This window comes from Cetorhinus maximus, chromosome 13 (genome assembly GCF_964194155.1).
Source record: "Cetorhinus maximus chromosome 13, sCetMax3.hap1.1, whole genome shotgun sequence".
In the NCBI taxonomy this organism is placed as follows: domain Eukaryota; kingdom Metazoa; phylum Chordata; class Chondrichthyes; order Lamniformes; family Cetorhinidae; genus Cetorhinus; species Cetorhinus maximus.
Genome location: NC_135891.1, coordinates 37,730,561 through 37,746,065, shown reverse-complemented (window position 1 = coordinate 37,746,065; position 15,505 = coordinate 37,730,561). Strand labels below are relative to the sequence as shown.

Sequence of the window (15,505 nt, the reverse complement as noted above, 5' to 3'; positions counted from 1 at the left end):
GGTCCATCACTGACACTTCCCTTCACTTCCTTGACTCCTCTGTCTCAATTTCTGGTGATAAACTGTCCACCAATATTCATTACAAGCCTACCAACCCCCACAGCTACCTCGACTACAATTCCTCACCCCCTGCTTCCTGTAAGGGCTCCGTCCCATTCTCTCAGTTCCTTCACCTCCGTCGCATCTGTTCCAATGATGCCACTTTACAAAACAATGCTTCTGACATGTCTTCCTTCTTCCTTAACTGAGGTTTCCCACCCACGGTGGTTGACAGGGCCCGACCCATCTCCCACGTATCCGCCCTCACACCTTCCTCTCCCTCCCAGAACCATGATAGGGTCCCCCTTGTCCTCACTTTTCACCCCACCAGCCTCCGCTTTCAAAGAATCATCCTCTGCCATTTCTGCCAACTTCAGCATGATGCCACCACCAAACACATCTTCCCTTCACCCCCCTGTCAGCATTCGTAGGGACCGTTCCCTCCGGGACACCCTGGTTCACTCCTCCATCACCCCCTACACCTCAACCCCCTCCCACCGTGCCTTCCCATGCAATTGCATAAGGCGCAACACCTGCCCCTTTACTTACCCCCTCCTCACCGTCCAAGGGCCCAAACACTCTTTTCAAGTGAAGCAGCGCTTCACTTGCACTTCCCTCAATTTGGTCTGCTGTATTCGCTGCTCCCAATGTGGTCTCCTCTACATTGGAGAGACCAAACACAGTCTGGGTGACCGTTTTGCAGAATACCTTCAGTCTGTCCACAAGCATGACCCAGACCTCCCTGTCACTTGCCATTTCAACACACCACCCTGCTCTCATGCCCACATGACTGTCCTTGGCCTGCTGCAATGTTCCAATGAAGCTCAACGCAAACTGGAGGAACAGCACCTCATCTTCCGATTAGGCACCTTACAGCCTTCCGGACTTAACATTGAGTTCAACAACTTCAGACTACGAACTCTCTCCTCCATCCTCATCCCCTTTTTAATCCCCTTTTTTCAATATTTATTTTTAAATTTTTATATATATATATATATTTTCCCACCTATTTCTGTTATTATTTTTAAAATTTATTTCCATTGATTGTTTTATCCCCACCTTTTAGCCTATTTCGATCTTTTTTCCCCACAATGTCCCCTCCCCCCACCCCACCCCATCCCCACCAGGGCCATCTGTCACTTGCTCATCCTGCTTTCTACTCTTAATGTCACCATTAGCACCTCCTTTAGCCAGTATCATCACCATCAACACTCCTTCGACCTTTTGTTTATGACATCATTTGCAATCTCTCCTTTGCCTCCACCTATCACTGGCCTTCTATCCAGCTTTACCTGTCCCATCCCCCTTAAACAGTATATATTTCACCACATTTCTACCTCTCTTTAGTTCTGAAGAAGAGTCATACTAACTCTGTCTTTCTCTCCACAGATGCTGTCAGACCTGCTGAGTTTTTCCAGCAATTTTTGATTTTGCTTCAGATATCCAGCATCCGCAGTATTTTGCTTTTTTCTGCTCCTGATAATTAGTTTGTTTGTTTGTTTAATTGCAGCTAAATGCATTCAAAACATCAGCCGAATCCACCTAGTTCATTCCCTCATTATTCAACAATTGAGCTGCAAAGTAACTGGCATTCAAGGACCTAAGGGACTTCTTAATCAGTGTTGACATGCGTGAATAACAAAGCACAGGAATATGTTTGTATGCTTTTCTAACTTTATTGAAACAACATCGTCATTTATTTGTGTTAACCATGAAGACATTCTTCTATTAATATTGTTGCTTCTGTACTTACGTTTTACATAAGTTTCTAGCTGAGACCCCCATTTATATGTTCAAAAAGTTGAATTCATACAGTAGATGCTTTTGTTCTGAGATTCATTTTACTGTTTACCTCTCTCCAGAATAAGCAGCAAAAATCCAGCTGAGAGGATGGCAAGACAATTGTTGCATTATTTAATCAGCTGCTGGGAAGGTTATTTGCTGTTCACCTCCTCCTCTTCCCATGTGACAAGGCACTTTGCTTCTGTGTATGGCCTCACATGCTCATGGTGTCATTAATTATGCTGCATGGCTGCATTTCATCAATTAATGGCCAATGTTTTAGTTATTTGCTGTATTGGTGCACCAGGCATAAAACATCCAAAACAGGCTACCTTTTTCTTAACTTTTCTTTCCCCTTCACCTGAGATTGTTAGGATATGGTTGAATGGATGCTGGCTGGCTTCCAGTATGTAGTTCAACTGGTAATTCTCCATCTCTGGGTCTAAAGTTGGCGTTGACAGAATTTTCAGCTGTAGGAGGTTCTCACTTGAGTTCAATCTTGCACATTTTCCTGTACGAATCACGGCATAGCAATCAGAGCATTAACCCTAGCTGATTTTTTTTTTGTGTGTGTGGTTGTTTTTCTCTCTTTTCTCCCACCCCCACTGCTGAAAGGGTACTAAGGTCAATTGTACAATGTCTATCACAATTCCAGCTAAGCTCAGCTGACTTACCAGAGTTTAAATCTGGGAGCCTCCTGGTATGGTTTGTTCCATCCATATTGTGTATTGCCTCATGATAATTAGCCCTGACAGGAAGATTGAGTGTTGAAGATGTTTGCACAGGAGTTGCTCTCACAGCAGTATTGAGTAAAGATCACTTCCTTCAAATTCTACTACACACTCATAAGGGATGTAAAATGTGCTCTTTGCGTTCTGCATTTGGTTTGAGATTTTTAATTCAGTTCCATTTTATTCTGACCATGATTGACTTTAGAGATTAAAGTCCGATCATAATTGTTGTTGCCAAGTAATTCCTATTCCTACTCATGTTGCAAAATGTGACCTTTCAGTGCTAAATATACTCTTTGATGCTAATAACTATCTAATAGCTCAGAGGTAAAGTCTCTGGTTGAAATTTTCCAAAATCCTGTGCCTTGTACTCAGCTGGTATGTAACTAGATACATGTGATTTTTCTGTCCATTGATTTGATTTGATTTAATTTGGGCTGAATAGGTGCAGTTTTCTGATGAGATATCTGTTGCGTGCAAAGCCCTGCTGGTGGTACATGGTCGCAATGCATCATATTCTCCGTCTTCACATTTCAGAACATGGGCCCCAGCTTTTGTACCTTGGGTTTGCTATTAGCTGATCTTGGCAAGAAAGTAGAAAAATGTTACAGGAGGAGAAAGCCGCCCAATGTCTCTGGCCCTTAATGCTATATTGCAAATGCTTTGAAAGTACTGCATATGAACATTGAGTAAGGGTGAAATTGGGCTTGGTTTTGATCACCATCATGATTGAATAGACTAAAAGCAATTGCTGTTAAAGACCAGGTAAATGTTGACCATTTGGTGAAACTAGTACATTCTTGAGGAAAATGGAAATGGAAAGGGAAAAAGTACTTCAATTGATAGTAATTCTGCCATCTTGTGTTCCCAGTGAGAGACATGGGCAGTGCTGGAATGGCAACAGTTGCCCCCTGATTCTCCAACCCATGTTCCTTGTGATCATGGTTTCCCAGTGGGAGCCCAGGATTGCAGAATTACCCCTAGCTCTAAAGAATCAAAGGCAAATTGCCAACAGGATGAAGCTACCTTACACATAACATTTTACGAATATTGGCTGCTTTTTGTAGGGCTAATAATGAGGTGCCTAAAGTGCATTTGCATGGAGGCCTGATGCCTATTCCATGTAACTGTCCACATGTCAGTTCAATCTGGAAGCACTCACTGGGTGCTTGTAAAGGACGGGAATGAATAGACTTCAAAAATATGATCTTATGGTCTGAGTGGTGTCTTTTTTCTTATTTATTCGTTAACAGGATGTGGGTATTACTGGCAAAGTTAACATTTATTATCCATCCTTAATCTCCATCCTTGAGAAGTTGCTAGTAAGCTGCCACCCTGAACTATTGCAGTCTCTATGGTGAAGGTACCGATGGCCCGTTGTAAAATGGATGCTACAAAAAAGGAGGGCGGTATTTTTAACTGGACTCTTGTTGTCAAAGGCATATTCATGTTTTTCTTGTACTTAACACTTCACTGTTACTGTATAGTTTAGTCTTGATGGACAAAGAAGTACCCTTCTGGCAGGTTTTTAAAAACTACATAACATCTCTTACCTGTAGCTATCTATGCAGTTGAAGCTACTGGTGGGCATACTTGCATTCAGCACTGAGCATTCTCTGGGCATATTTTTCTCTTTGCAGATCTAGGAAGAGGAGTATCAATGGAGCCTGGTCAAATGTGCATATCCGCTTCGTAGAACCTCCATTCAGGTTCATCGTTATATTGCCTATCTACAGGTTCAGAGCCTATCAAAAGACATCAACTAACATTAAGACTTCTTGAGCATCTTTATACGCTCCCAAATGTAACTATAAGTGCTTTGACAAGTGATGCAGTGGCTATCTGGGTTTATATGTCTGGGATGCAGGTAGTCAGGTGGCATCTCCTGTTATTCCCCTGAAAGATTTCTGGATTAGGGCCTACAGATAGCTAAATTGGCAGTTGCCTATTCTTATGTAATTTTAAGACTGTTTACTAAGAAGCAACAGTTTAGATATGATACATTAACTAATTAAACAGAGAAAGACATATGATCCATAAGAGCTTGCGATAACAGCATTCCACTCTCTAGTCAAAGTGTTAGGAAACTCTTCCCTCGATCTCTTGATCTTCCTCCTCCTCCTCTGATCCATTTTCTATCTGAAGAAGGCAGCTGCCCAATGAGCACCGCCACCTCACCAGCACCTCAGCCCCTCACCAGCATCTCAGCAGTACCTCAGCCCACTACTACAAGTGTGACACAAATCTACATGCTCTTTTTTTGGGGCTGGTAGCTTACCCAGTGTCAATCATCTGTCTAACTATTCTGACCAATGGATACAGGATAGGTACTCTAAACATCAGGGTAGTTACCACTCTGCGTTATGCGTCACCCGGCTCGAGGTCAGCTTTTTAGTTTGCATCTTGTTGAGGGTCATATCATGGTCCTTTTTAAACAATTGCATAGATAAGGGACTACAGAAGATGCCATCTTAATTTAGGAATGACAATGTGAACTAAGTGGCCTTGCCTGTTTCCACAGACTGTTTCCTGTCTAGGGAATTTTGGAAGATTACAACTAATGCATCCACTATCTCTGCAACCAGTTCTTTTAAGACTGTTGGATGCAAGCCATCAGGTCTAGTGGACTTGCCAGCCTTAAATCCCATTAGTTTTCCTAAAGTTTTTTCTCTAGTTATTGTGATTGTTTTAAGCTCCTCCCTCCCTTTTGCCTCTTGATTTTCTACTACTTTTGCAATGCTTTTTATATCTTCTAATGTGAAGACAGATAAAAATAACTTGTCCAAAGTCTCTGCCATTTCCTTGTTTCCCATTATTAATTCCCCAATCCTATCTTTTTAAGGGATTAATGCTTACTTTAGCTACTCGTATCCTTTTTATATACTTGTAGAAGCTTTTACTGTGTGTTTTAAGTTTCTTGCTAGTCTTCTCTTATATTCCAATTTCTTGCTCTTTATTTTTTTTAAGTCATCCTTTTGGTTTTTAAAAATTTTACAATCCCCTGGCCCACTATTAATCTTCGCAGCATTGGAAGTCTTTTCTTTCAATTTGATTCCATGCTTAACTTCCTTAGGAACATAGGAACATAGAACTTAGGAGCAGGAATAGACCATTTTCATAAGGTAAGCCCTTTATCCCAGGAATGAGTCGAGTGAACCTTTGAACTGCTTCTGATAGAATGATATCTTTTCTTCTAAATAACAAGATCAAAACTCTGCATACTATTCCAGATGTGGTCTCACCAAGGCCCTGTACAGCTGCAGTAAAACTTCCCTAATTTTATATTCCATTTCCTTTACAATAAATGCCAACATTCTATTTGCCTTCCTAATCACTTGCTGTACCTGCATATTAACTTTTTGTGATTCATGTACCAGGATGCCCAGATCTCTGTGTGCCACAGAGTTCTGCAATCTCTCTCCATTTATATAATATATTGCTTTTCTAATCTTCCTGCTAAAGTAGACACATTCATATTTTCCCACATTATACCTCATATGCCAAATTTTTGCCCACTCATTTAACCTATTTAAATCTCTCTTCAGACTCTCTACCTTCTGTTGACAACTTCCTTTAGTTAGCCATGGATGATATATCCTTCTCACAGACTTTTTTCTTTCTCAGTGAAATATATCCTTGAGAGTTATGAATTACCTCCTTGAATGACTGCCACTGCATCTCTACTGTCTTACCTTTTAACCTATCTTCCCAGCTTGCTTTAGCTAACTCTGTCTTCATAGCCTTGTAATTGCATTTATTTAAGTTTAAGACACTAGTTTCAGACCCACATTTCTTACCCTCAAACTGAATGTGAAATTCCATCATGTTCAGATCACTTTTCCCTAGAGGATCCTTTACTATTAGTTCCTTAATTCCGGTCTCATTACATATTACCAGGTATAATACAGCTTGCTCCCTGGTTGGTTCTTGAACGTATTGTTCTGTGAAACTATCCTGAATACACTCTATGACCTCATCCTCCTTTGCCAATTTGATTTGTCTAATCTATATGCATAAAGATGTACAAGAATGGCTCTAGGGATGAGGGATTTCTCTACAGTCAACAATTCTAAAACTGTTAATGGTTGTTCTCAAGAGGACTGCAGAGTCACAGGTTTGGTGACCTTTCTGCACCTCTCCCCTGTCTAATTATACAACATTCTCTTGAACGGTATGGAAGGGATATATGTTGTAAGAGGGAATGGAGAGATTGTGTGTCAAATAAGTGCCTAGGACACTTGTGAGTAGAAGATCAGTAATATTGTCCTTATTACTTGCCACAACTTGTGTGACAATCAGTACTTTGATTAAACCAAGTTACCTAGTGCCATGGAGAAACATGACCATGCCTGTGCATTAAGAACCATGAACATTTGGCAATGGTATATCAAGTTTACAATGAACAACACAAGATGCTTTGCAGACAACCTATTAAGACGTTTCCATAAATTGCACACTCAGCTTAACAATCTCGTGTTCACCATAAATCAGTTTATCTGCTCCTAGATTTTCAGCTTTATTGAAATTGCAGAACTTGCTTGGCAATTGGCCGTCTCCTCCTACCTTTCATCACAAGAGCTTGAATCATTGGAGCTATTATGTCCCACTTTGTTACAAATCAGAAGCTTAAAGACAGCCAGTCACTGTTGCAGAAAATCACACCTACTGACGTGCAGCAATCCCAACTCATAGAATCATAGACTGGTTACAGCACAGAAGAAGGCCACTTGGCCTGTAGAGACCATGTTGGCAAGACACACTCCCTTGCCCTTTTCCCACAACCCTGCAATTTTTTTTCCCCTTCAGGTGCTTATCCAGTTCCCTTTTGAAAGCCATGATTGAATCTGCCACCATCACCTTTTTGGGCAGTACAGGACAGAACAGGTAAGTCACTTTTTACCGGCTGGCTTTCAGTGCGGTGCCTGGGCAAGGGCTCCAGTGCGGGTGAGGCCGAGGGGTGGGGGGCAAGGCAGCACACACTGAAGGAAGTACACAATCGCATGCTGGGGCGGTGGGGGATGAGGTGGGGAGGGTGTGGGTGAAAGAAGCAGCTCTGCACTTAGAAAAGCTTGTCAAAAGTGAGCATTCTTCCGCAGCTGAGACTGTTCAGCAGCAGCTCCATTGACATGCATGGAGTCAGGCCTCTGAATCATTTCTGCCCACTCAAGCAATGCTCCAGAACTTTTCACCCCTCAGGTGCAGACTGCGAATTGTGTGTTTTAGGGGGCAGCAGAGCAATTGGCTGACTGGGCAAGTTGTACAATCCCCTTGCAAAAAGTGGCCTTGGTGCAGTCACTGGAGGAGGTGCTCACAGCCCCTTGCAATGTCTTTATCCAGGTTTGGACCAGTATTCATCATGGTCCAAGCTAACAGTGCAGCCTTGCAGTGTGGGTTAGGAGAATGCCTGCACATGAGCTGAGAGCACAGCATGTAGTCCAGTGGCTGGAGCTGCCGGCAATTGGTCAAGGGGAGTGGGACGGAGGTTGGTGGTGTTTGGGAGAACCAATGGGCGCACTATACACTGACCATCCAAGTGGTGGCCAGCACTCTCCTGCATGCGTGAAGGGGCCTTCAGTCTTAACCAAGGGAGGTTCTTAGTACACCTATGCTAACCCACACGTCTCTCACTTTGATCCTGCAGGCAGAGAACATCAGGATCATGGAGCTTGGTGATTTAACGATATGGCTTAGGGGGAGCAGAGAAGAAGAAGAAGAGAGGTGGAAGTACCTAGCTCGGAAAAGGGAGGAACCCCTCCCTCAAAATGAAGAGGCAGCAGGGCCTGTTGCGCATGCAGCTGAAGTTCCACACAAAGTTGTCACTTGTAGATGCTTTGTTGGACACAGGGTCTAGATAGACGGCACATGTCATCCCTGCAGATGACTGAGAACCAGTGTCGCTGAAGACCACGCATGTCTAGGGAACTGGTTGGTCACATATGTTACCTGCTGCAGGATTACATGGGAACATGGAGGACATCCACTGCTTGTGGCTGTGAAAGTGACTGTGGCTCTCAATTTTTACGCCAGTGGCTCCTTCCAGGACTCCACAAGAGAACTTTGTGGGATCTCGCAAGCCTCCATGCGTAAGTGTATCCAGGAGGTCATGGACGCCATCTTCACAAAGGCACACAACCTTGTGCATTTTGTCTGGGATCAGGAAAGCCAGAAAGCAAGAGCACTGGGATTTGCACAAATCTCAGCTTTCTCACAGTGCTGGGTGCCATCGCATGCACTTACATGGCACTTAGATCTCCATGGCAAGAAGCAGTCAACTATGTCAACAGCAAGGCCTTCCACTCATTGAGTGTTCAGTTGGTGTGTGACCACCACAAATGCACCCTACAGGTCTGCACATGATTCCCAGGGAGTGTCCACGACTCCTACATCCTTAGCAGGTCTCAGATCCCTGACATCTTCCAGGGTTCAGAGGGGCTGCAAGGCTGGCTGCTTGAGGACATGGCTGATGACACCCATGTGGTGGCTTCAGACTGCAACAGAGTGACAGTATAACGAGGCTTATGCCGTGATCCAGACTTTGGTGCAGCAAACTATAGGCATTTTGAGAATGAGGTTCCGGTGCCTCGACTGGTCCAGTGGAGCATTGCAATACAGTCCACCAAGGGTGTTGCGCATCATCATTGCTTGCTGCACGCTCCACAACCTGGCGCTGCAACGGGGGAAGGACCTGGCTGAGGAGGAGATGGAAGAGCTGCATGTATCCTCCCATGAGGAGGACGTCGAAGGGGCTGACAATGATGAGGTCCTTGAAGGCGAGGATGCCGGTGATGAGGCCATGGCACTGACTAGATGAGGCAGGCACACTAGGGAGGCCCTCATAGCCGCAATATTCTTGGAGGATGATGACGAGATGCTGTGGGGACAGTCCTGACATTCTCACCTTGCATCTGCAGACATTTGACTCCTGTGTGGCTGATGGCAGCGCACATGCCCTCAGTGCTCAGGGTCATGTCATGGAGACGCAGCGGAGGCCCTAACAGTTGCCGGATTCCAGGAAGATGATGATGACATGCAGTGAGGATGCTCCATAGATCTTCACATAGGCTCTGTGAATTTCTGACTCCTGTCTGGCTGAGGGTGGCTCGCTCGCACTCTGTGATCAGGGTCATATCATGGAGACGCAGCCGTGAAACTTTAAATGCACCTGATCCTTTGGCAGCCTTCAGCATCGGACCCCTTCAGGAGCACAATGACACTGGTCACAGATGCTGATGAGATGGGGGCCAGCCCCACCCTAAAGGTGCTGAGGGCACACAGAGAGAACAACGGAACTTTGTGATGCCTGCCCACTACATTCTGGCAGCAATGACCAGCACCATCAAGGTGCAGGCATCAGTAATGTTTCCAGGGAGTGTGAGGCCGGGCCATCACGTTGGTCCGAAAGCTGCACAAAGCACAAGGAAGGGACCCTGAACTGAGACACCTTCCTTTATCTTGCGCAGAAATCAAGGTTTCACATCTGAGTAACACGAACACTACAGTTCAGAACAAGGAGCCATAGGCAGCAAGATATTCTTGGGAGTTTATTTACAGTAGTGAACATTATGTACAAGTGACTAACACCCATGCCCAGGCTGTTCAACTGCATTATCTTAATCTTCCTAACCCTGCTGCTACGTCTTGATGCTCCCCCGACATCCACAGTGGAGGTGGAGGCAGTCTGCTGACTGCTACGCCCTGTCTGTGATGACCTTGGCGGGCATGTCTACAGGGCTGAGACCTGGAGGTCCCTGGCCTGCTCTCAGCTTCCTTCTGTGCGGCCGTCGCACCGTCCTCGGCCTGTGGAGCTGGAGCTGCTGGGGTCACAGGAGGAGGAGATTTGGATGGGCTGGGCATTCCTGGAGTCACCTGGGTGGATGGTCCAGGGATGTGCAGCTGCTGATCCTCCTCCCCATGGGTGCCCGAGAGCCCCTGGCAGACTCCTTTCAGGAGAAGGGTTAGCTGGAGTGAGATCGAGCTGCCCCACACTCCTCTTGCATTGACATTGTTGGAAGCCAAATATGGTGGCAGCGATGGAGTTCAACCCACGCAGCAGTGCAGGACCGATATCCTGGACCAAGGTCTCCATGGCGGCTGCCATCCTACCAGTGTTGACGTTGGTGCCTTGGCATGCCACCCTATCACCTCAGACTGAAAGTGGATGGACTTGCAATCTGAGGAGTGCAGCAGACATCTTTTCATAGTGTTCCAGAGCCTGCCTTTGCAGCTCCAGCAACTGAGATAAGACCAAGTCCAGAGGCTCCTCATCTGACTTGGACTCAGCAGATTTCTGGCCTCCAGCAGTCCTCCAAATGCCAGAAACCTGGGAAGTCCCTGCCACTGCCTGATGTGAATCAGACAGTACAATGTGTTCACCAGGTTTTAACCCTGAGGCTATTCTAGAACTAGGTCCCACCAAGGTGTGTGTCTGTGCTGTTGGAGGGTGTGGATGAGCGCTGTGACGGGTCTTCAATTAGGATGTCATCAGATTCTTCTTCTGAGGTGTTTTCAGGGCTTGAATCGAGGACCTGGCTCATGGACCCCCTCAGCTGTTTCCCGGATGCCTGTGAAAGTAAGGAGACAATCAGTGCATGGCAGGGGACTGCAGAACAGGGGAACTCACTCACAGTATGGTTGTCTGATGGAAGTTGTTCTGCTGGATCCTCAATTGGTTGAGCACTGCCAACCTCACCATCAGCACAGGAATGGTCCAGATCCTCGCCAGCCAGCTGGATGATTATATTTTCAAAGTCTGTGAGGACCTTGATGTCAGCCATTCTTTCACCAGTCTGTGACCTCTCCCTTTTGTTGTATACCAGCTTGTCCTGCATGAATAGAGATGGAGAGAGTGTAAGCAGGATGCCTGCCAGGCCAGATTAGCAGCATGCCTGGCATGTGTAGGTGCTGATTGGGGCCATGGGCGAGATGAGGGCATGATCTTCAAGGCAGATGAAGGTGTGTGAGAGAGAATGAATGATAATGTCCATTGAGCTGGCAATGAGTGAGATCCCTGTGGATGTATGATGGGTTTGTGAATGTATGGGTTGAGAGTGGCTTACCCTGGTGGAACAGAGGAGATCATTCATCCTCTTTTGGCATTGGGTGGCTGTCCTCTTTTGCAGGACATTGGCGCTGACCACTGCTGCCACTGCCTCCCATGCTGGATTGGTGACCTTGCTTGCTGGTTTTCGCCCAGAGTGGGAGCAGAGGACTTTGCAGCAGGCCCTCACAGCGTCCAATAGGCGTCTGAGGGAGACATCGCTAAATTTGAGGACAGCATGTTTTCTCCCTTGGTAGCCATGACTTTTCAGCAGCTTTTGGTTTCTTAGAGACTGCTAACTCTGTGCAGGGACAGCCTTTAAATATGGCACCCAGATTATTGAAGGCCTGAGGTGACAGCAGTGGACGAATCAGAAGCCACCCCACCAGCGATCCGGCATGTGTCCCGTGGATAAATTATTATTGATGTGGGACATGCCAGGAATGGGTCGATAGGGTGCAAAAACCCACCATTGCAGCCAGCAGGTATAACAGCTTTATTCATGCCTGCTACTGCACTTAGTGCAAATCTGGGATGGTTCCACCCTTAGTCTTTCTTGAGATCATGGTGCAAACTCCTAGCCTTTTCGTGAATAAACGTTAAACTAAGAGGCATGCATTGTTTAGTTTGAAGTTCAGTCCAACTGGTTAGCAGTCTTTCTATGTTTATCATAATTCCATTCTAATTATTTCTATGTAATCTAACAGCAGCCAAAGACATTATTAGTGCACCAAACTCTTTTATCAGTATTTTTAATAATTCTTACCTTTATTGCTGGCAAGTCAAGAGCTCAAGCAACATTCACTGCATGTTCACCTATTTCAGAGTGCTTCATAATATCTAATTTCACTTGAAGTGTAACTTGTTCTCACTGTATTTTCTCAGCAGAAAGCACTTCATAACCATTGGCTCTTTTTTTAGCTCACTATGAATGAATTTTATGGATAAAATTAATGAATAATACCACACCAATTCAAGGCAATGGGAGGTAACTGCTCTTTTGCGGAGCTTAAAATCGTGCAGCACACAATCTACCTGTCCATACTGTACAAGCCAGTGACTGTTTAACCAGTGGTCTTTAATAAGACCACTGGAGACCACTACATTGCAACCTGGGCTCAGCACAAATGAAAATCTCAGCTGTTTCCAGTAACTGATTCTTCCCAGGCCCTCCAAAATTGTCTGCTCCCGAGCTCACCCAAGACCCAGCTCTTGCAGGCTCGACACGAGAGTTACGCGGGAACATCCAGGCGTACGGCGACATTAATGTGAATTAGCGGCAATGCAATGAGAGTACTGGATGCTAACTGGAGATCGATCTTAACACGGGATGACATTAAGCGAGGATGTCCTGACTTTTTGTTTCCTGTCACTCAGACAACTTTGTATTCATGCTGCCACTATCTCTTTTCTTCAACTTAGCTAGCAAGTATACTATGTGGAACTTTATCACATGCCTTTTGGAAGTCCATATATATATCAACTGCATTATCCTCCTTGACTCTGTTACTCACTAAAAAACTCAATCAAACTGGTTAAACCCGATTTGCCTTTAACAAATTTAGAGTGGGTTTCTTTTTTAATCCACACATTTGTCCAAGTGACTGTTAATTTTGTTAAGGATTTATCACTTCAAAAGCTTTTCCACCAAAAAAGGTTGGAGCAAGGTGTAACATTTGAAATTCCCTGGTCCTCTGGAACCATCTTCTTATTTAAAGAGGATTGGAATATTATGGCAAGTATCCTTGCAATTCCCACTCTTAATTCCCTCCGCATCCTTGAATGCATCCCATCGGTTCTAGTGACTTATCAATTTTAAGTGGAGCCAGCCTTTCGAATATCCTCCCTTTATCAATTTCTAACCCATCCAGTATCTCAACCTTTTTGCTATGACCTTGACAGCATGCTCATCCTTGGTAAGGAGAGGTGAGGAGTACTCATTCAGCAGCATTTTAGAGTTATGCCCTCTACTTCCATGAGTAGGTCTCTGTTTTGATACCTAGTAGGCCCCAACCCTCCTCTCATTATCTTTTTATTATTTGTATACCTATAAATGACTTTTGGATTCATGAGTTAAACCCTGGGAAGGCCATTGATGGGTCATGTTTTTTGTCCCAAACCTGTTGCTGTGCCAGATATACATTATTTGCCCCTTTGCTAAATGTCAACTCCAAGGGAGGCAGTGCATAGTGGTATTGTCACTGAATTAGTATTCAGAGACTCAGGGTAATATTCTGGGGATGAGGGTTTGAATCCCACCATGGCAGATAGTGAAATTTGAATTCAATAACAAATCTGGAATTACAAGTCTGATGATGACCATGAAGCCATTGTCAGTGTTCAAATATTCATGATTTTGGCTTCTCTGTCTGAAAATAACCATTGATTTTTATTATTTTTCTTTTTGCATGTAGTGGAGACCGGGAAGCTTTGAAAAGAATAGCTTATGAACTTGTGCAAATGAAAGCAAGAGAAGGTGTTATATATTTTGAAGCAAGATACAGTCCTCATCTTTTTGCCAACTCCAATGTCATTCCCATTCCTTGGAACCAAAACCCGTAAGTAATCGAAATACATTACCTGAAAAGCAATACATGAGGTAATAATTTTTTTCAGTATTTTGACAACAATGCTTAATAGTTAATATAATTTTAAACATTTCTTATTCCAGTTATTATTATTGGTTAAACTGCAAAGGACGCTTTTACACTGAGTAATTTTAGAGAATTTGTTATTTGTTTTATAATTCCTATGACCTCCTTCATCAAGATATGACCAGAAAAAAGAGCCCTTAATGTTATTCCCAGTCTAGTATAAACTTAACATTCAGTACAGGTGAAAGGACACAGATGGACATAGATTGGGACCTGAATATTAAAGGGTACATGACATTTAGAAATGACAGGAAACTAGGAAGAGGTGAAGGGTGGCTCTGTTAATTAATGATGGTATTAGCACATTAGAGAGGGATGACCTAAATTCAGGAAACCAGGATGTAGAAACGGGTTGGGTAGAGATGAGAAATCATAAAGACATGAAGTCACTTGAGGGAGCAGTGTACAGGCCCTATTGTAACCTTACAGTAGGATGAGGTGTAAAGGAAGAAATAATGGGAGCTTTAGGTACGGTGATCATCATGGGGGATTTTAATCTGCATTTGGACTGGGAAAATCAGATGGCCAAAGGTAGCCTATATGATGAATTTATAGAACGTTTTCGGGATAGTTTCTTATAACAGCATGTTCAGTCATCAACCAGAGAGCAGTCCATACTAGACCTGGTATTGTGCAATGCAATTGAGGTCATTTAATGATCCTTAGTGAAGGCGCCCCTAGGTAGCAGCGATCATAATATGATTAAATTTTACACTAAGTTTGAGGGAGAGAAGAGTGGGTCCAAGACTAGTATTTTAAACTTAAATAAGGGCTATCATGAGGGCATGAAAGCACAACTAGCTGAAGCAAACTGGCAAATTAGGTTAAGGGATGGGTCAATAGAGATGCAGTTGTGGACTTTTAAGGGGATATTTCAGAATACACAGAATAGATACATTCCAATGAGAAAGAAAAATTCCAAGGGGAGGACTCACCATCTGTGGTTAAAAAAATTAAAGATATTATCAAACTTAAAGGAAAAGTATATGATTGTGCAAAGATGGGTAGCAGGTAAGATTATTGGACAGAATATAAAAAACAGCAAAGAATGACCAAAAGATTGATAAGGAAGAAAAATTAGAGTACGAGAGAAAGCTAGTTAGAAATATAAAGACAGGTAGTAAGAGTTTCCATAGGTATTTAAATAAGAACAGAATTAACAAAGTTTGTCCTATAGAAAGTGATTCTGCGGAATTAATAATGGAAATTAAGGGGATGGCAGATGATTTGAACCGATATTTTGTATCGGTCTTCACTATAGT

General features: G+C 43.9%; 1 protein-coding gene across 1 annotated transcript in view; it reads left to right on the top strand.

The window, feature by feature from the left end:
- Positions 1 to 15,505, top strand: part of LOC144688555 (adenosine deaminase-like) — a 100,327-nt gene that overhangs the window by 26,854 nt on the left and 57,968 nt on the right. Inside the window, exon 4 of the mRNA XM_078555282.1 lies at positions 14,004 to 14,147. Within this exon, the coding sequence (XP_078411408.1) occupies positions 14,004 to 14,147 (144 nt within the window). The remainder of the gene's footprint in view (positions 1 to 14,003; positions 14,148 to 15,505) is intronic.